This window comes from Alexandromys fortis, unplaced genomic scaffold (assembly GCF_014885135.2).
Source record: "Alexandromys fortis isolate MF-2015 unplaced genomic scaffold, M_Fortis_MF-2015_v1.1 scaffold_46, whole genome shotgun sequence".
NCBI classification, from domain to species: Eukaryota; Metazoa; Chordata; class Mammalia; order Rodentia; family Cricetidae; genus Alexandromys; species Alexandromys fortis.
In genome coordinates, this window is record NW_026067919.1 from 11,732,740 (window position 1) to 11,757,251 (window position 24,512).

At 45.1% G+C, this 24,512-nt stretch overlaps 1 protein-coding gene across 4 annotated transcripts in view; it reads right to left on the reverse strand.

Moving 5' to 3' along the window:
• Ercc6 (ERCC excision repair 6, chromatin remodeling factor) overlaps window positions 1-24,512 on the reverse strand; it is a 71,140-nt gene that overhangs the window by 40,784 nt on the left and 5,844 nt on the right. For 2 of the 4 annotated variants that reach the window (XM_050140584.1, XM_050140582.1), the window contains 4 exons: window positions 23,519-23,947; window positions 21,465-21,585; window positions 19,921-20,032; window positions 14,262-14,988 (listed from right to left, as the gene is read on the reverse strand). In XM_050140584.1, the coding sequence (XP_049996541.1) occupies window positions 14,262-14,988; window positions 19,921-20,032; window positions 21,465-21,585; window positions 23,519-23,937 (1,379 nt within the window). In that variant the 5' untranslated portion in view covers window positions 23,938-23,947. Of the gene's footprint in view, window positions 1-14,261; window positions 14,989-19,920; window positions 20,033-21,464; window positions 21,586-23,518; window positions 23,952-24,512 lie in introns of all 4 variants that reach the window. The other 2 variants (XM_050140583.1, XM_050140581.1) reach the window with 1 other exon arrangement.

Sequence of the window (24,512 nt, forward strand, 5' to 3'; positions counted from 1 at the left end):
TCAGATATCATAAAGATGCCTCTGCTCTACTCAGCAAACTCTGTGGGAATCACAAAAGTTATCACCGGCACTTAAAGAGACTTCATCAGGCATTTTTCTTCAATAATATAGCAAGGAGGGAACTAGAAATTCCAGAAGGTACTGGCTTCAGCAGTTTGGCACAAGCTGAACAACGGCTTTTCCATATTACACAGTACATCTCACTCACAGATGACCGCTATTTCCTTAGACTCCATCACTGAGTGTTTGTGGCTGTTAAGTTTCCCACCACATCATCCCGCATTGACAAGATCGCATCTTCTCTTGCCTTCCTCTCTGTCCTAAAATACACAGACATCACGTTGCCACAGAACTCGGCACCTAGGAAACCACACAAGCCACTACAGAAGCGATTGCATCCGAGAGCTTTCCACTTCATAAAGAAAGATGAAAGCCCTTAACACTCACTCAGTTTGGTCAAACAATGAGTAAAGGTGGTGGGGATAAATCATGATGGTCAACAAGCGCCTGAACCACTGTGAAAACAAACAGCCTGAGAAGAACTGAAAAGACAGAAAATACAACCTCATGCACGTGTGGCATGGGCTATGGACGGCAATACTACCTTGTGTGGCTTGGGCTATAGACGGCAATATTACCTGTGTGGCTTGGGGCCACCATCTAAGAAGAGCCCACAGGAAAGGTAGGAGAGCCGAAGCCACCTAGATACAGAAAGATGTCGTGTCGTGATAGGGTGCTTGTCTGACATGGGAGTGGGAGTCTCAGTTCTACACCTGTTCTTCAGAAAGAGAGAAAGCAGCGGAGCAGAGAAGCAGCAGCTTCTCCATCTGAGGTGTGGCCAAGAGTCCTTCTGTTGTTGTTGTTGCTGCTATGTATTCTGCGTGTATATGTCTGTGTAGATGCACATGCACTGTGGTGTGCAAGTGGAGGTCAGACAACAACTTTCAATAGGGGGCTCTCTCCTTCCACTTTTGTGTAGGATCAAACACAGACAGTCAGGCTGCCGCAAGGATTTTTACCTTCTACACCATGTCACCAGCCCAAGAATCATCCGGAGATGCTCTTCTCAGCATATCCTCTAGAATCCAGCTTGTCCTGCAGCCTGTAACAGGCTGGCAATCTGTCTGGCCAGCAGATGTGAAGGGGCTAGTCACCTACCGTGCAGAAGACACCTGCTGGTCACCTACCGTACAGAAGACACCTGCTGGACACCTACCGTGCAGAAGACACCTGCTAGACACCTACCGTGCAGAAGACACCTGCTGGACACCTACCGTGCAGAAGACACCTGCTGGACACCTACCGTGCAGAAGACACCTGCTGGACACCTACCGTGCAGAAGACACCTGCTGGACACCTACCGTGCAGAAGACACCTGCTGGACACCTACCGTGCAGAAGACACCTATGGACACCTACCGTGCAGAAGACACCTATGGACACCTACCGTGCAGAAGACACCTGCTGGACACCTACCGTGCAGAAGACACCTGCTAGACACCTACTGTGCAGAAGACACATGCTGGACACCTGCTGGATACCTAACATGCAGAAGACACCTGCTGGACACCTACTGTGCAGAAGACACCTGCTGGATAACTAACTAACTTTTTTTTTTTTTGCCATGGACTAGGGATGTAGTTCAGCAGCACAGCACATTCTTGGAATGCACAAGGCTCTGGATTCAAGCTCCAGCACCAAAAGCAGAAATCAAGATTTGACCATACATTCGTAGACTGTCTTGACTCACACCTGACTTTTATCACGGCTGCCTTTTTAACAAAGGCACAAGCAGAATTACTAATGGTCCAACATCTGCATTTTTCAGAAGAGAATTAACTTTTTCATGTTCTCAATCCTCTCATTTAAAAAAATCCACACATGTAATAGTCACAGCTGCAGCCACATAAAGCGAAAGTGCCTGGTGTTCCCTGGCAGAGCTTCTAACTCCTCATACAACTGCCATGTTCAGCCCACTGCCGACTCCACTGGCAGCCACTTAGAGGGGAGCCAGTGAGAAACATAAACTTAATTCTCATCAGATGCAGGCACAGAAAATACTCTTTGGCTTCCCTACATGCCTGAAGGAATGAGACCTGGCCCAGGCTCTGGGGCCTGGGGCTGATGCTGCAATAATGTCTGTCAGAAGCAACCCAGACCCAGAATAACTGGCTGAACTACAGCAAGGCTCACATTAGCTACTGGGGTGCTTCGTCAATGGAACCCTAAGAATATACCTGCAAACTACGTGCCACCATTTATTGTTAGTTTGTTTTAGAATCTCTAGCATTCCAAAGACAATCAATTTATGTAAGCAGAAACAACGCTGGCTGCATTCTGCCATGCCTTTCATGTGGCCTCGCTTCTCCTCAACTGCATAGCCAGTGCCCAGCCTCTGTCCTCCTGCATGCACATCTTCACCCTTGGCAGACCCCAGATGCCATGCTCCCTTCCCTTAGAGGAAGCTTTTCCCAACCAAGTAGTTAGGTATGCTGCGTACCAAACGCCACCCTAATCCTACAATATCCTAGGCTCGCCAGGAGTCTCGTCCACAGTGCCCAGAGTGCCAACACATAGTGAAATCTGCATCTATCTCCCAAGTCGAGTGGGAGCCATCAGAGGACAGGGATTGGCATGAGGCTCCAGAGTTCACAGCAGACAGTGAATGCTGAGCAACGAACAATGCTCAGAACTGGACTCAGGTTAAGGAAGACAGACACAGGGAAGCTTTATTTGACAATTATCCAAGTGGGTCATCCAGAAGTGCTTCTAGAACCTTCCTGTCCTACCTCACTTAGAGACTAGCTCTTGCTTGCTTTCTTAATCCCACTCATATTACTCTAAGGCCCCATACCATACTATGATTACAGTCTGGGACAAAGAGTGACCCATGGAAGAGGGCAGCTAGTTACAATGTCAGAGAAATTCTTAATTTAGAATCTTAAAATAATAACAATAACTTAAACAGAGGTAAAGGGAAGCTCATTATTTTCAACAACTAAAAACAAAATACATAAAACAAAATTTCTTATTTTCAAAACTGAGCTGCATTTTCAGAATCCCCAATGGGTCCACTTAATAACAAAACTGGTTTCTGTACCCCGGCCAGTAGGAAGAATCAGGGGCCCCAGTTTTGATCCCAAGTTTGTCCAGGATCAATTGAAAAGGATAAGTAAAATATTCCTCTACTTCAAAAAAGAATTCTTGGGACAGGAATGGAGCTGCCAGCTCTAACCTCTATTTCTATGCGTAGGAAGGGAACGATGTTTTCATGAACTCATCCTCTTGTCTTTATGTTGTTCTTGTAGCACTGCTGCTGCAAGCAAACCGGACAACGTGGTACTGTATCCTCTTGGGGTGGCCCTACTTCCTGTCATCTGTCAGACCCCAGCAGCGGCCACTAGAGTAGGGCCCACTGATGTGAGCCATGGAAGCCAGACGGAGACAGCAAGCTGTGTTAGAGGCCTTTAACTGGAAGAGGAGGCCTGCTCCCCAGAATGTCATTCCCCTGCTGCACTTACCTCCTTGACCAAGAGCCGAAAAGGGGTCTGTGACAAAGACTAAATGAGACAGGATAGGCACAAAAGATCAAATAGATCACATACATAGTAAGTGACATTTGATAATTCTGCTAGGTAACCTTTACAAAAGATGTACAGCCAAGGGCTAGAGAGATGTCTCAGCAGTTACGAGCACTTCTTACTCTTCAAGGAGATCTGGGTTGAGTTCTCAGTGATCACATGGTGGATCACAACCATCTGTAACTCCAGCTGCAGGGGACGGTACCCTCTTCTGAGTTCCATGGGCACAAGGCACATATATGGTACACATACTGTTATTCAGCCAAATGAAACAAATCTTTAAGTTTTTAGTTTAATTTTTTAAACCCTTATTTATTTACATTTAGTTTATTTTACTATTTTATGTGTATGGGTGTTTTGCCTACACTGTCTGTGCGCCACTTGCATGCCTCATGCCCACAGAGGCACAAAAGGTTATTCTTCCTGCGGGAAACTGAGTCCAGGTCCTCTGGAGGATTAGCTCACTCTTCTGCTAAGCCATCTCTCTAGCACATTTTCAATTAAAAAAATAAGAAGAAAAAAAACTAAAATCAAGAAAGATCAGTTAACTGTAGTTTAAGCATAAACAATAAATAAATAAATATCAAAACATCTATTGCAGCTGGGATCACAGTACAGGTCCCTAGGCTCAGCACTTACACCCTCCCTGCTTGAGCAGGGAGGGTCAGGAGTTCAAGGTAGCCTCAAATACATTGTTTGAGGTCAGTTTGGTCTACCTGAGCCTGTCTCAAAAAAAAGAAAAGACAATAAACAAACAAAACAACAAAGAATAAGTAAACAACAAAACTATGCAATGTAATTCTGGGCCAGTGGGGTTTAAGCCGCACCCCCAAGAATGGAAGATGCTTTGTTATTCCACCTCATCTCAGTATGTCAAATGCACAGGGCACTGTAGGCATGCCATTAAAGGTGGCAAAGGGTCTGGAAATGGAGCCACAGAAGATAACAGAAGAGCCTCAAGGGAGTGTCCCTTAGAACAGAACTGTAGGGACTCACAGTTCAACCTTGACCTACCTGGGCAGCGGTCTGGTGCCCTCTAATGTATGCAAAAAAGAAACAACTGCTGGTAACTGTACTTATGTTCATAATCATATACACAGAAAGTACCGAAGATGCAAAAAGCAGAACAGCAATGAACTAAGTTTGTAACAATTATTATTTATCCATACATACGTGCAATTGTTAAGTGGTCTTTTACTTGAGAACGGTCACCTCAATGCAATGTCTGAGAACAGTCACCTCAGTGCACAGCATGAGAACAGTGCACAGCTTCTGAGAACGGTCACCTCAGTGCACAGCGTCTGAGAACAGTCACCTCAGTGCACAGCGTCTGAGAACATCACTTCAATGCAGTGTCTATAACGTCTTCACAGTTCTCCTAGAACCTATTTTCAAGGCTCCTCCTCGTTTGACAAAATCTTTGCCCACAGTTTTAGCTTGTGGCATGGGAACTCAACAGGAGCCAACAGTTACAAGCTCCTACATGTAGTCTTGTCTGCTGTAGTCTTGTCACGTAGGCGGGGTACTACTTGGATTCCTGCTTTACAGATGAAAACCAATCCCACAGCTACCAGTTGCAAGTCTGACACCCTGACTTCATGGCCTACGACTTCCAGCTCAGATGAGGCACTGACTAGCCTTGGACAAGTTTTCTGTTGGTAGTGGTAGAGTTGGTTTGTTTTCGACTTTTTTCTCTTGGGGGCAGGGGGTACAAATAACTTTTAGAAGTTGGTTTCTCCGCCCGCCTTGTTGAGGACTTGCTTGTGGTTTCTGCCACCATCTAGGCAGCATCATATCCCAGGCTACCCACACTGTGAGCTCCCAGCAGATTCTGTCTCTACTTCCCTTTCACTGCAGGAGCACTAGGCCCCGGATACACAGCATCCCATCCAACTTTTACTTTGGGAACTAAACTCAGGTCACGAGATTTGTATGCCCAGAGCTTTTACCCAGTGAACCATCTCCTCAGCACCCTGGACAAACTCTGAGATTACACATACATTTTATATAAAAATTTACATATTTTCAAAGTATTTCTATATTTCAAAATTTAGAGTCAGAAGACAAGGAGTAATGACTGAGATTACTGATATCCACTATATTTCAGGCACTTGTCTAAGGAATTCACTTTTATTAAGTCCTTTAATCCAACAGGATAGATATTATTCTTTTTCCCCAGAGAGAGACAGGCTGAGGGAAATGAAGGTGTACACTGGAGATGGGAGAACACCAGCCCAGTCACACAGGCCCTCTGTCCAAATGGGTGTTTTCCTGCTCAATCTCTGTGTATGAACCTTTTACAAGATTTTATAATAAGGCTTATTATTATTAAAAAAAATCAGCAATATGACAGATTGCTTCTGTGCAGGAGCATGACTCCGCCCTCACGCACCAACGCACAGGGAAAGTCACAACCCACTGTCACCTGATACCCAGACTCTTCAAAGTAACAAAGAAGCTGCCTGGCAGTTCTGACTACAGCTGAGCTGAGCTGAGCCATCCCACGAGACACACTTAACACCAGACAAATCGATGGACACAACCGCCCACACCAACCCTCTAGCAGGACAAAGTACCCCTATTAATGGGAACCAGCAAACACGAGGAGCCTCGGGTTCTACAGTCAAAACATGAGCATGCCCTCCCCAACTCCATGGTCCTCACTCTCTATGCTCTATGGGCCTAGCACAATTAAAGACCGGAAGGGGGAAGGGGGGACAAAGACGCATACCATACAGTCAAATCATGTTAATAATATGAAATTCCAAACTCAAGATCATTCTCCACTCATTGCAATTTCCATGAAGGAAATTCTACAACAGCAGCACACGGAGTACAATCTGATTTTTGAAGGTATATTCAGACACCAAGCTGGGTATTTAATACAGTCTGCATTTGTGTACTCCGACGGGTTCTCTGTTTCAAACAGCTAAGACTCCCTAGCAGATTAGCCTCATTTGTGAAATTGAGGGACTCGGCGCTTTACTTTTCTTATCTCCCTTTTTACGGTCTATCTGGGTGGACTTAATTGGTCTATCTGAGCAGACGAAATGCCCTCAGTTAGGAGCCCAGCCCTCACGGGGTAAATTAAGACTGATGCGGACAATTATGCCCCAGCCGAGAATGAAAGGTGTGCACAGAGCAGAAAGTGGAATTAGTCTTCATTTGTGTCTTGGTTTTGTCATTTCAAAGCCAGCATGCTCTCTAAGAAAACATGCTTGGGGGTTGGGAGTCTTTCTTCTCTCTTTAAAATCTAGATTACTAAGAAGAAAAATATGGGCTCATTTCTTTGGCAAAGAATGGAGCTCCCGGAAACGCGCAAAGAACAATCTGAAGATCACTATATTTAGGTTTCTAGAGCAAATCTTGATTAAACTTTAATCTTAGTTTTTCTGAAATTAAATTTACTGGCACCTTTTTGCAAGGAAAAAGCAATGTGGCTTCTGCTTCAGTCTGCACAGTCTAGAACTGCCAAATGTCCACCTCCAAGCAAGGATCCAACTGAGGAACAGAGACAATCCAATGCAAACTGGATGCTGGCAAACGGAAGAGGCTCCATAGCACCAAGGCCGGGACAGCAGGCCTTCTGAGAACACGGTCTTCAGCAGGAGCTGGACCCCACACTTCTCCCCACTCTCCCCCAGTGAGGAGAAAATCCATCTTAGAGACAGTGTTGCCAATCCTCTGCAGAAGACCCAGAAGTTGCTGGATTCCTCACCCCCTTCCCCTTCCCTGAGTTCTTCCCATCAGAACTCAGCCAAATGAGCTCTCATCTCCCAGGGCTGCGCCCATGAGGTGGAGGGCAGCTCCTGGGACTGGTCCTGTCCCTCCGGCTGCCACCCTGTCACAAACCAGAGGACTCTGACCTTCCAAACAAGGCTCCTCAAAGTTCATCCGAGCTTGCTTGAACCCTTCCAGGATCTGACCCTTGATGGCACGAGGGACGACCTGTTGCCCTTCAGAGATGTCCATGTGCACTGTCAAATCTCCACACTAGGGTCCAACTCAGCAGCCCACAGAAGCTCAGTCAGTGGTCGGTGAGGGCAGCAGAGAACATGATCTTCCCTGAGGATTAAGACTGAGACAACTAGAAGACATCTTGTAACACGTACATAATTAATGGAGCCTTCTTCGGCAATCTCAACCCTAGCTTATTCACATAAAATACAACTAGGGCATAAGAAGATAGACATTTCAAATGAAAAGAACGTACTAAAGTGAGTTAACTCTGTTTCTGAGTCCCCGTCTCTCACATGTGGCTCCAAAATAAACCACCTCTGCTGGTCTTTCCAGGTAAGAGCTATTCCTATCAGTGACAGAGAGCAAAGTTTAAGAAGCCACCTCCCTAAACCATCTCCAACTCCCAGATTCCAGGTTTCTGGTCTGCTTTCTTGGCCATCAAAGAGCAAGCTATGAGCTGCTTCTTGGCACCACCTTGTGGTCACATGTGGACACTGCACTTTCCACCAACCCCACAAAGAAATAAAACATTTCCAACATTTCTCAGCTTCCAGCCTCTGCTCAGTAGTAAGACCATAGGCAAGTAGATTATAGCATATTTGTGAGGGCCGCTATAACTGTAACAAGGCAAAAGAGGTATGTACAAGCTCAAAGTTTGGAATAATGAAGAAAAACATGGAAGGATTTAGCCTATCTTAATATTGCTAGATATTTACAAAACAAGTGGAAGACGATGGAAAGTTTAAGTCCAGCCGGAAGAGCAACTGGAACCGACTTCAGGCGGCAGCCCTAGCATTCCCCAGTGTGCCTCATGGCCTGAGGAGACCATCACTTGAGACAGTATGTTTCTGGCCTCTCCCTGTTTAACTACCTGAAGGTGAGGGCTAGAGGAGAACTATCTCAAAAGCAACGCCATATGGCTTCGACTGCACCTCAGACCCCGATGTCCTTACCAATTTTTTCCAGTGGCCTCAAAGGTGGTGACTCTTCTCTGCCCCAGGCCCTCTCTTACATAAGCACAATTATCAAGGTACACAGGAAGGAGTTCAGGAAAATCAAATCGGCCAAAAGCTGCGGTCTCGGAAGGACAACAGCAGCCAACATACACAGCTCAGCAGCCTCCAGCTCAGACAGTCACGTTACACCTGGGCAAACTTCTGGGTGGGATTCCCACGCCAGACCTGCAGTCATCTCCAGGGGTTCTGTAGCCCAGTCTGTGTGCTACTGAGCTGCTCTGGGGCCTGCTCCTTACTACGGACATACAGGCAGTCCACTTAGCAACTTGAATCACAGCTGGCCAGAGTCAGAAGTAAGAGGAGCTGGCTATGAATGAAAGCTAAATGATAAATGCTCACCCTACCCACTGACCGGAACCAAGAACAAAAACTCATTGGAAACCCATGCATCGCGGCCCTATCTGAGCAGTGCTGACCGCGACTGGGGAAGAAGCCCAAAGCCAGGAGCACCTCTGTTTTACCATCTCAAGGTAAAGAGCCAACAGGAACGCTGCTGACGTCCCTTCCTCACCCAGTGGAGCCAGGATGGACATCGCTGAGGGATTCTGATAGTCTTCCCCAGCTAGGAAAACAGACAACCATGCCCAGAAGCTGGAGCTGGCAGGTCCAGGTGATGCTGAGTTTCTGTCCTGACAGATGCCAGGCCTCTCCACAGACCACCAGCATCACCCACATCTCTAAGACAAAACAAAGCAGACCCTTAGGACCTGTTAACCTCCAAAGCACACAGAGACAGAATAGAAAGAAAGCAAACTACGAGGACGTGGGAAGGGAAAGAAGGCCCTCAGGCCAGGATCTCAGCCATCCTGCCTGCTGGCTGACAGTCAAGGATGTCAACACTGGCAGAACCAAGAGTACCAAGGAGGAAACTCTGCATTTCCTAAAGCTGCTAACCAGACATTAACACAACAAATGAGATGAGCTTCCTCAAAGTCAGGATATCTGCAGCAATAACTCCTCTCTCATCCTTAAACACAAAACTTCATCAATCTACAGTACTTACAAACAGAAATTCTTTACGATAAATAAGTAAACCAATTCATGTCTTTTTACTTATTTTTTAAACTATTTAAACTTTAATTATATCCTTTGAACAATTTAATTTAGAAAGCCACACAATCACATACATAAAAGCTATAAAGACACCTAAGTGCTCCCCTCTACTGAGAGCCCAAATCCATGTCTCTGGTACATATGCTCTTGCTAACCATCTGTCTGTCATGCCGGAATGTGAAGAGTGTACTACCCCCTTGCCTTCGCTCTAAACATGCTAAGTTTGTTTCTCTGACTTGTCCTCAAATGTTTTTCTGTGGTGTAATCAAGGGTCTGGCTTAAATGAGTAAGGGCCCTGAGGGATAAGAGTGTTGGGTTGAATTTCCTAATCTTGCTGTCACGAACTCTTTCCTTTCCAGTGACACATCTGAGATTCAGAGGCAAATTTAACGCAGACCACAAAGACCATGCCAGTGATGTGGGAATGATTTCTTATTAATAAAGAAACTGCCTAGGCCCCTTGATAGGCCAACCCTTAGGTGGGTGGAGTAAACAGAACAGAATGCTGGGAGAAAGAAGCTGAGTCAAGGAGTCGCCATGATTCTCCCACTCCAGACAGACGCAGGTTAAGATCTTTCCTGGTAAGCCACCACGTGGGCTACACAGATTATTAGAAATGGGTTAGATTAATATGTAAGAGCTAGCCAGTAAGAGGCTACAGATAACGGGCCAGGCAGTGTTTAAAAGAATACAGTTTCCGTGTAATTATTTCGGGGCATAAGCTAGCCATGCGGGCGGCCGGGTGCCGGGGACGCAGCCTCGCCGCTCCTATCACTACAGAGTGGGGCCCAGATGTGATGGGCTAAATCCACTTAAAAACCTGAGAAGGCTTAAAAATAAGGGAGAGAGAGTTTAACACAGATTTTTGCTGTTTGTTGGTGGCGTGCTGTAGAGAGATTTCCTGATTCAGCAACAGCAGCAGAAAAAAAGCTGCATCATTTTAAAGTGCGGCTTCCTGGGACTGTGCCGCCAGTGCAAACTCTGGCTTTAAAGCATTTCAACGGCTTTTATGGGACTGGATGTTTCTGTTCCCACTTGGGATCGAAGGAGAGTGCTCTGAGACGGATTGCCTGTGAGGAAGAATTTTCTGATTCAGATGAGGAGGGAGGAGGTGGTCACTTTTTTAAAGGGAGAGAGACCACGCCCCAATGGGCTGGTATCTCAGCAGCTATTGGTTGGAGGAGCGGAAGGACCTCCTGCAACATGCCAGCTTGTGTGGGCTAGAGAATAGACAAGGCCCTGTACTGCAATGCCCCTCCTCCAGAAAGACCTCCCATTCTGATCTGAGTGCACTGCTCCCTGCATACTTAGTAAGGACATGCATCAGATCAGGGCCACTAACACACAGCCTGTGGACTCCTTGCCAGTAATCCTCAAAGCCGGTCCCAGGATGCAGACATGCGTTAGCATGTGAAAGCAAAGACCAAGCAATGGGGCTGACCTCACATCACAAAAGGGAAATGAGCACACAACACCCAGGTAGCCAAGTGCCAGGCACAGGCACAGCTGGCCTGGCTACCATGCTGGGAAAGGTATGACTAGAAAAGCAGATCTGCATCTTGCCAGGGCAGAGATAATTAAAGCGTGGACTGTGTATTAGCTCCAGGAAGTCTAGTTAGCTTGGAGATTGCCGAAGCACCAGCATCACGCTAAGAAAAGCAATGCTAATGGATACGTGCACACATCCAGCAGTAGTAAGAGCCCACGCATATCAACTCTGAAGCATCTGCTTAGGAAATTGAGAGGTATGGGAAGTATCTGCTTAGGAAATTGAGAGGTATGTGTATGATCTACAATAGCTCCTGGGTCCCACCAGAGGATCTCAGCGCATGAAGGAATAAGAAACACACAGAAGGGACAACGTAGACACAGTTTACAAATGGTTAGAACATCTAAGGCTGAGCTGAGGGCTTGGGGCTAGCTGGAGAAAGGAGTATGACTGCTGTTGTCCAGGGAAGGTCAGCTGCAGAATGGTACGCTGGACTCTCCAGAGCATCAGACTAAACCAGTGGCTCAAAACCTATGGGTCACCACCCTTTGGGGGTCCAACAACCCTCTCACGGGGGGGGGGGGGTGCATTCTGCATATCAGGTATTTTCATTACAATTCATAACAGTAGCAAATCAATTATGAAGTAGCAACAAAATAATTTTATGGGTGGGGTCACAACATGAGGACTGTAATGAAGGGTCACAGCATTGGGAAGGCTGAGAACCACTGTATTAAAGGCTTGCAGCATTGGGAAGGTTGGGAACCACTGTACTAAAGGGTCGCAGAGTTGGGAAGGCTGGGAACCACTATATTAAAGGGATGCAGTGACAGGAAGGTTGAGAACCACTGTATTAAAGGGTCGAAGCATTGGGAAGGTTGAGAACCACTGTATTAAAGGGTCACATGATTATGAAGGTGGAGAACCACTGTATTAAAGGGTTGCAGCCGCATTAGGAAGGCTGAGAACCACTGTATTAAAGGGTTGCAGCCGCATTAGGAAGGCTGAGAAGCACTGTATTAAAGGGTTGCAGCGCTATGAAGGTGGAGAACCCTGCACTAAACACAGACAAGGTAAAGACGAGCCTGGAGCTAGTGAAAAGCCTGTGCCTCTCAAGCTGAGAGCCTCTGGCCTGAGACGCTCATTCTAAGAGCTTCCCACCCTCACATCCAACAGTAAAAGAACATTGTAATCAGCAGGCTATAACCAACATGTACTTGTTAAGTTTTGTATGAAGTTCTTAGACTGGTTACATATGCTTAAACTTTAACCACTTTTAAAAAGTGCTTTCTATACTGGAAACTATGGATTTATTCTGGTCATTCTAGTCATTCTGTGATTAGCAACCCTGAAGCTCTTTTTCAATCCGAGGACTACTACTACAATCCAATCTGTCTAAAAGGATCAGTAACATAATAGAATTCGGTGACTGGCAAGTTTCAAACATTAATATGCTTCTCAATACTTAGCATTTTATTTTCTTTTAACATCCCCCAATCAAAAGAGCACCGAAGGAGATGTAATATAAACATTTCAATGTGTATATCTGCAGCTTAACAGCCTTAATAACTAGCTATAAAATTTTAAGAGCTATCATATTTTGGTGGCAATTAAGAGTTATTGATATTTCTAAAATTCATCTGAGATTATACTGTAAGTTTAGCAAAAAATGGATTATGATATGGGTTTGGAAATAATAAATTGTTTTACAATCTTAACATTATTAAGAAAAACTTATTGCCATGAAATTAAACTATATCCATATTTAAAATTCAATCAAAATAAATTGCTATGTTTAAAATACATTTACTATTGACCCAGTTTAATGAGAAGACTATATATTGCTCCACTTATAATCAATACGTTATGATTAACACTTTTATTAATTTTCTACAGCAAAGACTGACACTATTCACTCTTTAAAAGTATCGAGCAGTATCCCTCAACACTGCAGCTATTAGGTGTGCACACTAACTAAAGTCACAGTGGGAAATGAAAACACAGGCCCTCCCCATCAATGTACTACCGTACACGCTACTAGAATGGCAGGTCACTGGGCCTGTGAGTTCCAAGAAACTGGGCATGGCAGCACACAACTTTAATGCCAGCACGTGGGGGCAGAGGCAGGTCATTCTCTGTGAGTTGGAAGTTAGACTAGTCTATAAAGTGAGTTTTAGGACAGCCAGAGCGGTTACACAGAGAAACCTGTCTTACAGAAAGAGAAATTCTGAAAAGGCTATGCAGTGTACATGGATCTTGGACTAGAGTTTATGTGGTTCTGATCTAAAGAAAATCAGCAGGTCAGTATCCCCCGGGACAGCCAATGTGAATCTACTGGAAACACCATCAATTAGGTCTCCTCTCTTATTTTTATTGAAAATAAAAGCACCGTTGACTTGCCAAAGCCATCCTGATAGTATTTTCAAAGTACTGTGGTTCCTTCTCTCCTCTGACCTCTGCAGACTTCCTACAGAGCTCACAGGGAAACACTGTGCCTGTGGTGTGAGGAGAGCTTTCCCTGGCTCATAGAAACTGCCCAGATATGGCGACTGTAACTCCATGCAGGCTCTCACCTGCCTCTTCTCTCACACCAGTTGCTGACAAAGTCCTGAAGGTAAAAGCCAACTCAGCCTCAGCAACGCCAAACAGCAACTGGGGACTGTGTGGTGAGCACACAGCGCGTCTTCAGCACTACCTAGTCTATACTATGACTCTCCGACAACTATCTTCTCAAAGTCAAGGAAGAGGGGAGAATGGGAGAGCATGTTCGCTCACAGGCCACAGCGCTAGCTTCAGCTTTTTCTGAAGGGAATTTCTCTAAAATAGATATCCTACCTCATAAAGAAAAACCAAAGGCACAGCACCACCTTTTCTTTTCCTGACGCTTCCTGCAGGGTGACCACATAAGGACCACACAGCTCCTGTCAGTCCTCTCAGCTCTTGCCCAGCCTTCCCCTCGGCTCCTCATCCCAGTTTGCCTCTAAATTAGAATAAAGACTCTGACGTCTTTGGGGCCAGCTTCACTAAGGAGTCCATGTCGAGATTCTCACGAGCTAAGGCTGCAAGTCCAGCTTCTGAACATGTGGGTGTCTAGTGCAATATGGATCTAGAATGTTAAGGTCTTCCAAAGACCCGTAAGTGGCACAAGCCCCTGCATACTAACCTTAACCGCTGCTTATAATAATCTTCATTACCATCGTCTGGGCACCTCGCTACCTTGCGACCGCCTCCTCTTGCTTCCAGAGCTTCATCTTCTTCCTCAGAACTTGGGACAAAGTCATCATCAACCTCCTGCACTGGGGTTTTCTTCTGGCGTTTCTGGCCCTTCCGCAGAGGCTTAAGTTCATAGCTGATGTCATTGGAAGACAGATTGGCCACCTCTTCCTCCTCCTCTTGCTCTTCCTCCTCCCCATCAGAGGGAAAGGACCCAGACTGCTCCCCCTCAGTGTCTTCCTCTGCCTCCAGCTTCACCGCAGGCTCCAGAGGTTTCTTGCCCCGTGGCAACCCCACTTTCCCCTGGAACTGCAGCGCCCTCTTCTGGAGCTTCCGGATATGCTTCTTCAAGCGCTTATCTGCTTGGCAGAGGCCTTGGTTTCTCTGGTCTGGTTTGGTCTCATTTGGTCCTGCACTTGACTCAGATAAGACCATGTTTTTTCTAGCTACTCTTCTGTTAGCCCCTCGTTTCTTCCTTTCAAAAGATAATTGTGCTTGGTCTGCCAAATATTTTTCAAAGCCTGATACTTCATTGAGCATTATTTTTCTAGGCTTTTTCTCCTGTTTCTGAGGGGCTGGGGTACCAAACGGTGTCATCTGGCCAGTGCGGATAAGCTCTTCCCAGGCGGCCTCCTGGGCAGGCATGAGCATACTGCCAAGACATGATGGCCCTGGCTCTGAAAGGTAAACAATGAAGATTCGAGTAAAACTCTCAAAGGGCAATCACTCATTCACAGACAGTAAGAACTTCCAAAAACTCACAAAATACATCAGTGGAATGAAGCACAGAGGAAAGATTACTATGGCATTTACAACCCACATAGAATATATTCCTGTTTAAAAAGGTAATTTCCCAGGAACTTACCCCAAAGTGTGACATGTGTAACTGTGGTGCGTGTGCACCATGGGACATTCTGCAGCCGTTTACTAAATGAAGAAATCATTACATCTGGGACAACATAGAACTGGAGACTGCAAAATGAAACAGGCCAGGCCTAGAAAAAGAGGCACAGAATGCTCTCCCTCACATGTGGAATGTGGCAGAGCCGATCTCACAGATGTGGAGAGCAGGATGGTGTCTATCGGGGCTGAGAACATCAGTTAAAAAGACGCAGAGGTCTGTGGTGCCGTTCCACAGCGAGGAGTGCAGAGACCATAACTACTCTGTGTTCCCATGGCTGGAATAAGGGTTCTAGATGCTTTCACCACAGAAAAAAATGATAAATGCTGAGAAGACAGCTATGTTTAACCTAATTTACAGACTATACAATATGTATCATTGAAATACCACACCTCATAAATACATTAAATGTTTACCTCACTATACACTAGTTCTTTTGTCTAACTTTGAATCTGAATAAGAATGTATCAGTTATAGTCACGTTCTCTGTAGAAAGGAAGGCTTATCTCCACATTGTTGGTTATAAATAAACAATCCTAGCTGTGTTTCCTTCCCAGTTAAGAAGTGGTCCATGAGAAATGATCCCCATGTCTCCGTATCAGTGCTCTGGCCAACACTCAGATGGACCTAGGTTCCGGAATCAGCACGCCTAGCACAGACACAAAGTGCTAACTCCGCTGCCTGCGCATCACCACCAGCCACCTGCTTCAAACTGTCTGCCCGCTGACACTGCCACAGGGCACGGCCAGCTACAAATGTTCTGGGCTGCACTCACAGCCATCCTCAGACACATGTGGTCCACAGGACACAGGTGGCACACGCCTGGATCACTTCAGATACGGGAACAATGCATTCCACAGTTGCAATATGAGTGATCAATAGCTAGATGTGACCAATGGCCAGCACACTGACCAAAAAAAGAGATTCCTTCACTGCAGAAAGGTCCATCAGAGAGCTGGGAAGATGGCTTGCTGTGAAAACAGGAGGACGTCAGTTTAGCTGTTCAGTACCCATGCAAAGCCAGGCATGATCACAAAATACTGCATCAAGGCGGAGGCAAGAGGATCTTGCAGGCTCAGTGCCTAGCCAGCCTAGCTAGACCAGCAAGCCCCAGCCAGGTTCAATGAGAAACCCTGTCTCAAGAAATAAGGTAGAGAATGACAGTGGGAAGTTCTGATAGCCTCTCTGGTCTCCACATGCACACACGAGCGCACGTGCACACACACACACACACACACACACACACACACACACGCCCTCACACACAGAGCTACTGGATGAACATGTAAAGATGAACTAAACATGAAGATATGCCATGTATAGTCACCCAGAAACAGCCCTCTAACTGAAGCGGATCTCCAGCAAAATACTTATCATGTAATTGAAAAATAAAAGACCGACCGGGCCACTGTCACCACAGTCAGTTTTTAACTAACCTTGCACTGAAATAAAATATACATCAGAGTACACAAATCCTAAGTTTCGCAAGATCTACAGTCATATATCAGCATCCAGATCAAGTAACAGAAATTGCTCGTATTCCTGGAGCACCCTCCTGAGATACTGAGAGGCCTAACTTGAAGGATGACTCATGCATGGCTGCATTCATGTCTGCCTCTATGTCTGGCATTCTGCATGTGAGAGCCTCACTGATTTTCTAAATAGAAATGAACTTTGTTAACGTACTGTTACTACTAGTCTATGATTGTTCTACAATGTAGTTTGGGTGGTCTCCAGGTTTGGGGTGCTACATCTCAGAACAAGGCTGCTGTGGATACTCTGGTTTACACCCTTTGGCAGCATCGTGCACCTGCTTCTTCAGCTTGTTAAGCTTCAACAGACACTGATGAAGAGATTGCAAAGTGGCACCAGCTTAAGTTTCAAAGTGTTCAGGAGTTCCAATTGGTCTACATTCTTGCCATTCCATCATGTCCCTGATTCCCACTGAAAACAGAAGGCCTTTCAGATTCATTGACCCCATGGACAACTGATTTTGTGCAAAAATCTTGAACCCACTGTTCTTAGTCTCTGTCTTTAACCTTTTCTCTATTGTTTTAAAATGCATCATAAATTCAAGCCCTTTGCATGTTCTGCAAACATCTTTCCCTTCTCCCAGTCTAAACACGATCTTGACAAGCAGAAGCTCTTGACTGTTATTCGAGTCCATTTCAAACCACTTTCTGCCATGTGCACATTCCTGGTCTTGTTTCAGTCTTTCAGGAACATGACAATGTTTGCCCTGTGTTACATTCTCACAGATTTTTATCATTACATTCAGATCTATGATATGCTTGAGATATATTTATACACCATGTAACGGATCAAGATCCATTTTTATTTTCATGTAGATTAGTATTATTGATCAAAAGACTGTTCAGCATAGCACTGCTTACCATCTTTGTCATCATCAAGTGATTATACGTAGGTGGCCCTGTTTCCTGAGTCTCCTATTCCATCTGTTGGTCTGTCTCAGTATCCTTGAGCCAATACCACACTGTCTTAATCACTACGGTTTTATAATAGAGCTTGGCATTATATTCTTTCTCTTTGGGGGAGGGGTAAGGAGAAGTGAGACAAGGTCTTACTCTATAGGCTAGGGTGGTCTCAAATTCACAGTGATCCTCCTGATTCAGCCTCCTAAGAGCTGGGACTGCAGAATTTGCCATCACCTTGTTAATGACCTTCAGCCTACATGTCTTATACATGCCATTTGCCATTTTTTAAAAAAGGCTCAGATTTGCAGTGGGGTAGCACTGAAACTACAACTAGCTAGAAACAACATCTTCCTAATACTGTATCAGCCACAGCATATCTTCTCATTAATTATATTTTTCTTTGTCAATAACATTCTGCAGGCTTTAGCTGTATAAGACATTGCAGAACTACCTTTTTTACTAAGATTTATTTCTAGACATTTGGATTACAACTGGTACCTTTATTAAGTTTTAGCTTTTATTTTTCCTGGCATATAAAAATAACTAATTTTTATGTACTATGTATTCAATTACTAAAAGCACGGGGTGACCCACATCAATTCTTTTGACTTTCTATATAAACCATATACGGGTATGAGTAATGATGAACTCTTTCTTCCCCACCTTTCCTCCTCAAGCTTCCTTTCTTCTATTCCTGCAGTGCCCAGTAAGCTGCTGAACAGGAGAAGGCGAGCAAGCATGCCCAGTATCTCCAGATCACACTGGCAAAGCCAGATCTCACTGTATGCAGTCTGTCCTCATCGCCCTGCATCCAGGGAAGGACTGCTTCTTAACCCTCAGAGTCACTAAGTGGAAAGTCTCAGGGCAGCATGTGGGCAGCACACTTCCCTAACCCATGATGGGCCGAGAGGTCCACACCCAGCAATACAGAGCTGGGCCCCAAAGTCTGGAAACTCACACAGGGCAAAGGACAAAGAGAGGAACTAGACTGCAGGAATGGCCATTGGTCAGGTGGAAAAGTATCCTGGGAACCAGAGGTCAGAAAAAAGGAGGCTACAGATTCGTAACACATCAGATCCTAGGTGGCTGCAAAACCCATGGGAAACGAATGAGGCCCAGGGGGAGGAAACAGAAAAGGAGCACTAAACAAGTTCCAGCAATCTCAGCACTTAAGACGCTGTTGGATAAGCTAACCAAAATAACAAGAACTAACCAGAGGGCAGAGAAGAAGCCAGGATATAGGCAGCACCAACTGCTGTCAATAGGCTAAGGTGAAGAGGCTTCAGGATTTGGGGAGGTATCTAAGAACTCTGCACCAAGCTTTACTGAAGCATCAACAGAACTAAAGAACAACTGGCATTAGACAAATGGACAGGAATAAAGTTCCTTTACTAGTGGGAAAGTCAGTGCCCAAGTGGCAGAAAGCACCAAAATAAGACTGATGGATCAAACGAACTAAACTTCGAAAGCAAATCTAAAGCCATGCATCACAATTTTGAGGTTAGTCTGAGCTACACAGTGAGATCTTGTTTTAAGAGAGATGGGGGAGGAAAGCACATTTATTTTTTATTCTGTTGTCCATTGTTACAGTCTTCACACCAATCTACATGAAGAAAATGTTTTAGAGAGTAATAGAAAATGTTTGCTTCACCAGCTAAAGTCTAAGAAGCTTCAGTCTTTATATTTCAAGCAGGCACGTCCCTAGCAACAGCCAACAGTATGTAATACAGATACAAAGAAAAACATTTAGTTCCAGAGTTTGTATATTTTCCCAAGAGATTTTCCAAAGCACAACCATCCTGAAGAGTACTTTAAAGGAATCCTGGCCATGGTCTGACGATGCTGACAGTGAGAGCATCCACAGAGGCTGACTGTGATGCTGACGGTGAGAGCATCCACAGAGGCTGACTGTGATGCTGACGGTGAGAGCATCCACAGAGGCTGACTGTGATGCTGGGGCTACAAAATGAACTCAATCACAATGCTAGCTTTCTTTATCAAGTTTCATGTACAAGAATGTTTAAATTTCCAGTGTGTTAAGCCTAACACTAAATGTGCATCAGGAACTGCCAGAGAACTGGGTTAATGCTTTATTTCAGTCTCTAAAATGCTTGTGTCACTTAAGAGCTCTGGTTCTACAAAAGGACAAGATTTCCCCAGTCCCATCCAACACTAAGGAAGGCAATGTGTTATTCTCAAACCTCAGAAAAAGACTCCCACTGAATACAGGCACCAAACATCATTTAAGAGCATGATGTCCCCAGCATCCTCACCTGCATCTTCCTCCTCCAGGCTGGCAGGATCCAGTTCTATGTGGGCCCCGGCCCCTCCAAGGATGGCCTGAAGACGTTTCTGTTTTGCAGTTATCTTTTTTAGCTGTTGTTCCTTGAATGGTAAACCCCAAATGCAAGACATAAAATACAGTGATTTATTGTTAAATACAAAAGATTGCACCACAAAGTGTTAAAACTTTAATCGAGAGTAAAATAAACATGAAACAGAAACCACACATGTTGACATCACTAGAGAGCCGTATCTGAGCAACTTCCAGTGTGCCGCAGCACAAGGGCCTTGAGCAGTCTAGGGCAGTCAGCCATGCCCACAGGCCGCCCTCACCCTTGGGCCTGAGATCACATGCACTAAACTGAGAGGTGCAAATGTTCTCTGGGTGCCCTCTTCACATAATTAGGTCATACCATGACCCAGTCACCTAAAATTTGACTCTCTCTACCCTAAAATCTCAACCCACAGAAAGCCAAATGCCCCCTTTCTGATTTATGAAGACTCTGCACTGAACTACTACCATTGGCTCTGACATGTGGGTGAAATAATGAAAAATAAAAGGAAGGCCACACGAACTGAGTCTACATACAGCCTTCACAAGGAACTTAAAGCACAAGTATTTCACGTGCTGCAGTGAATCGCCTGCAAGACAAGAACAGAAACCACCAGTGTCTGCCATTCCTAGTCACTGCTGTGCATTCTCACAAGGTGGTAAACAAACCCCAGAAAACTCCAGCCTTCACAAGGTCGTATACAAATCCTGCTCATCAAAGTTTCAAGCCTCAGAAAAGCAGGATGTAGGTAACAGATCCTTCCTACTCTTGAGTTCTTTGCCTCTAAAGGCAGCCCTGATGTGGCTGTGCTGACTAAACACAAAGTAGAGATGGAGCCTGTGAGGGGTGATGGCTGCACCCACAGAAAACAAAGCGAAGACTCTGGTAAGCAAGACAGTGAAGCCCAGACAAGATGAAGGGACTAAGCAAGAGGCCAGATCCCAGTCAGAGTCTGGAATGGTGACAGGGAGACCACAAAAAAGAGCACAGAAGAGAGGAAGTACGCAGAACCACAAGAGAACTGCCCACAAACACGTACGTATATACAGGGATATGCGTCTATGTATGGGTTAATAAAATACTAGATAGCAGAGCTGATGGATCGCATGTATAAAAGGCACTCCAGATGTTTCTATTGTGGGGCTAAAGAGGGAGCTCAGAGATTAAGAGCCATTACTACTGTTACAGATGACCTGGGTTCAGACCCCAGCACCCATATGGTGGCTCACAACTATCTATAACTCAAGTTACAAGGAATCTAATGCCCTTTTCTGGCCTCTTCAGGCACCAGGAACACACATGGTACATATACATAAATGCAAGCAAAACACCCATACACTTAGAAATAAATCTTTTTTAAAATTTATTTTCTAATATTGCTTCACATAACACATACTCTCCAGAATACTTCCTAAACTGTTAAATGATCTTGCACTGTAACTTTTTTTAAATACAGTACTTAGTATATCATTTAGCATCACCTTGTTATACTTCTGCCGTTTCACAGAATCTAGTTTCCTGTTGACATCTCTGTTGGTGGCAGCTTGAGGGCTAAGTTGCTCTATAATTTTATTGATTTGCCTCAGGGATGTTGTACATGACCTGGAAAAATAAGAATTGCCTGTTTTTCTCCATGGTAACATTTTCATAGCATAAAGTAGAGAAAATGGTAAAAATGTATCTATTTTACTTCTTATGATCTGAAACATAAAACTAAAGCAGAGTGCATTCCTAATAGCCACAGATGGAGTGGAAGCACAGGATAAGAACTAGTGCTGCTCTCTGGGTGGTGTACATCAGCTCCTGCCCGTCTGCAAACTCACTCATTCTTCTAAAAGCATATTTTCAGTGTCTGCTTTATTCACGACAGCGGGGTAAGGACAGAACACAGTCTAAGTTTTCTTTTATATATGAAGAAATTCATAAAGATGAGATTCCTCCCAAAGTCTAACAAACACTAAAATTCCTTAACCATTTTCCTGAAGTGAGTCATTTATCTGTGAAATGAAATTTCTCTGCTGTGACAGGAAGCTTCATGGTTGCAGAGGAAAGAACTGAAAATTTGTTGCTTCTAAAATGCTACAAAACTGCTGCTTCTAATTTTTAAAAGAGAAAAACAATCTCATAATTTGTTGTCTGTGTTCTTTGCAGATTTCAGGGTAACAATACAAGTAACTCCCCAGCATTCTCTGATACCTTTATAGAATGGACACAGTTCCAAGATGGTCGCTGTACTGAACACTAAAGGTTTCAAAACACAAAGCAAAAAGACACGCTACTCAAGGGGCCAAAATTAAATCATAACAATAATAATGATTTCAACTAAAACACATCAAACAATTAGAGACAAAAGAACCTACTAAGGAGCAGTTAACAGAAAGCTTGTCCTTTAAGCATCTACAGAAGTCAATCATAGCCTCCCCAGCTGGGTAACACCACCATCCCGCTCACCTGCCTGCCTCCTTCCCCAGCCATGCACTGGGGTTGCCCTTTCTGCCACCCAGGCCAGTCCTTAGCTGTTCCTGCTTCTATGTCTGACCCTATCTAGACATCACCCAGGAGGGTAAGTGAGCGCCACACTCCACTACCTCCCAGCTGATGTGGGAGTCCCCTCTGTGTGCTGTGATTACCATTAATGAATAAAGAAACTGCCTTGACCTGTTGATAGGAGATAGAATTTAGGTAGGCAGGGAAAACTAAATGGCAGGCTGGGAGAAGGAAGATGGAAAGGGGACGCCATAGATCCGCCGCCTCCAGAGATAGATTTGCTGAAACTTTGCTAGTAGGCCACGACCTCGTGGTGATGCACAGATATTTAAAATGGGTTAAATTAAGATGTAAGAGTTAGCCAACAAGGAGCTAGAGCTAATAGGCCAAGCAGTGGTTTAATTAATACAGTTTCTGTGTGGATGTTTCGCGGCTAAGCTAGCCAGGCAGCTAGGCCAAACAAGTAACCTCCTCCTCCACCCAGCCCTTGGCCTCTCCCCAGGCTGGCCTAGCACCTTTTCCCACCACAGTACTTCACTCCGCAGAACCCATGTCCTTCTCCTCCACAACACAAGCGAAGTCTCCACAGGACTAATCTTTCCTTAGAGCCAATAGGACAAAGGAAATAAAGGGCAGGGAGTTTATTCTCAGTATTTTTATAAATGAAAAATTGTCAAAAAAAAAAAAACCATTAAGTTTGGGAACAGCAAACTACAAACTCTATATAGGAGCAAGAGAAAGGCAATATTGGGTGACAAGGGTTCCCAGGATCTCAAGTGTGAAACTCCCATGTGTGTCTCCTGAGCGCACTCTGCAAAGGATTTCAGGACAGCCTTCCTCTTCAGGACCCTAGGTAAGGACAGGACTTAGTGTGATCTGAGCGCCTACCTATCCTGAAGAGGGGCAGGAGGAGTTCAAAAGTCAAATCAATCAAGGGCTGCTCTAACCAACTGTTTCCCAAACAAAAGGTTCTACAAATCTCAGCTTTCTATTACCTGAATCTTCCTGTCATATTAACACAAACTGAAAAAAGAAGGCCCACACTCACATGAGGTCATCCAGGACTGACTGGTACTCCTTCTCTGCATCGGCAACCTGGGCCACACGGCTGGCCTCGTGCATCGCACTGTCCACCTGCTGAAGCACACCCTGCTCCAGGACCGCCTGGTCGTACACATCCACACCCAGGCCCTGGAGCTCCAGGGCCTGAGCACTGGGCTCCACTGCGGGGATCTGGTGCCGATCAATGTGTAGCAGGGGTGCCCCTCGCCTTGTGGCTGCCAACACACAAGCTTCAGCAGACGTGGAAGGCCCAGATTCACAGGACGTAGAGAGGCACTCCCCAGCCTCTGCGTCCCCACCACTCTCCTGTCCAGCTGGCATGTCTTCAATAGCACTGACATGCTGACTTGGGGAACAGTCTTGCTCCTGGGGTTGAGGTGAGTGTGGGATTTCCTCATGGGGCATCCTCTACAAACTACCTAAAAGGAGAAGGAAAACAGTGATAAGCCTTCTGGTTATGTAGAATTGGTCAGTATACAATTTAAGTATGTTAAATGCACAATTTCTCAAAACATCAATAACCTTTCAATTAAATAAATTCATGTTTCTACGTATTAATTTCTTTAAAGACTACAAATGACAATAAACAAGAAAAGCTAACCAAAACAAATACAGTACCAGCAGCAGAAGACACAGGGGCAGCGACTGAGGTTAGCAGCCCAATTCTGAGTCAACCACAAGGTGTTCTTTTTTGTTTGTTTTTCTTCAGTTTTTTGAGACAGGGTTTCTCTATGTAACAGCCCTAGTTGTCCTAGAACTATCTCTTGTGGTCCAGGCTGGCCTCACTCAAACTCAGAGATCTGCCTGCCTCTGCCTCCCAAGTGTTGGGATTAAAGGTGTGCGCCACCACCACCTGGCTCACAGGATGTTCTCAGACGGGTGAAATGACCCAGTTAGCACTTTTGCTGGGCGGTGTGTGGATGCTTTGTGTCAGGGTGGCATGGCCAACAGCACTGCACAGCATCAGTGAGAACTTCTGG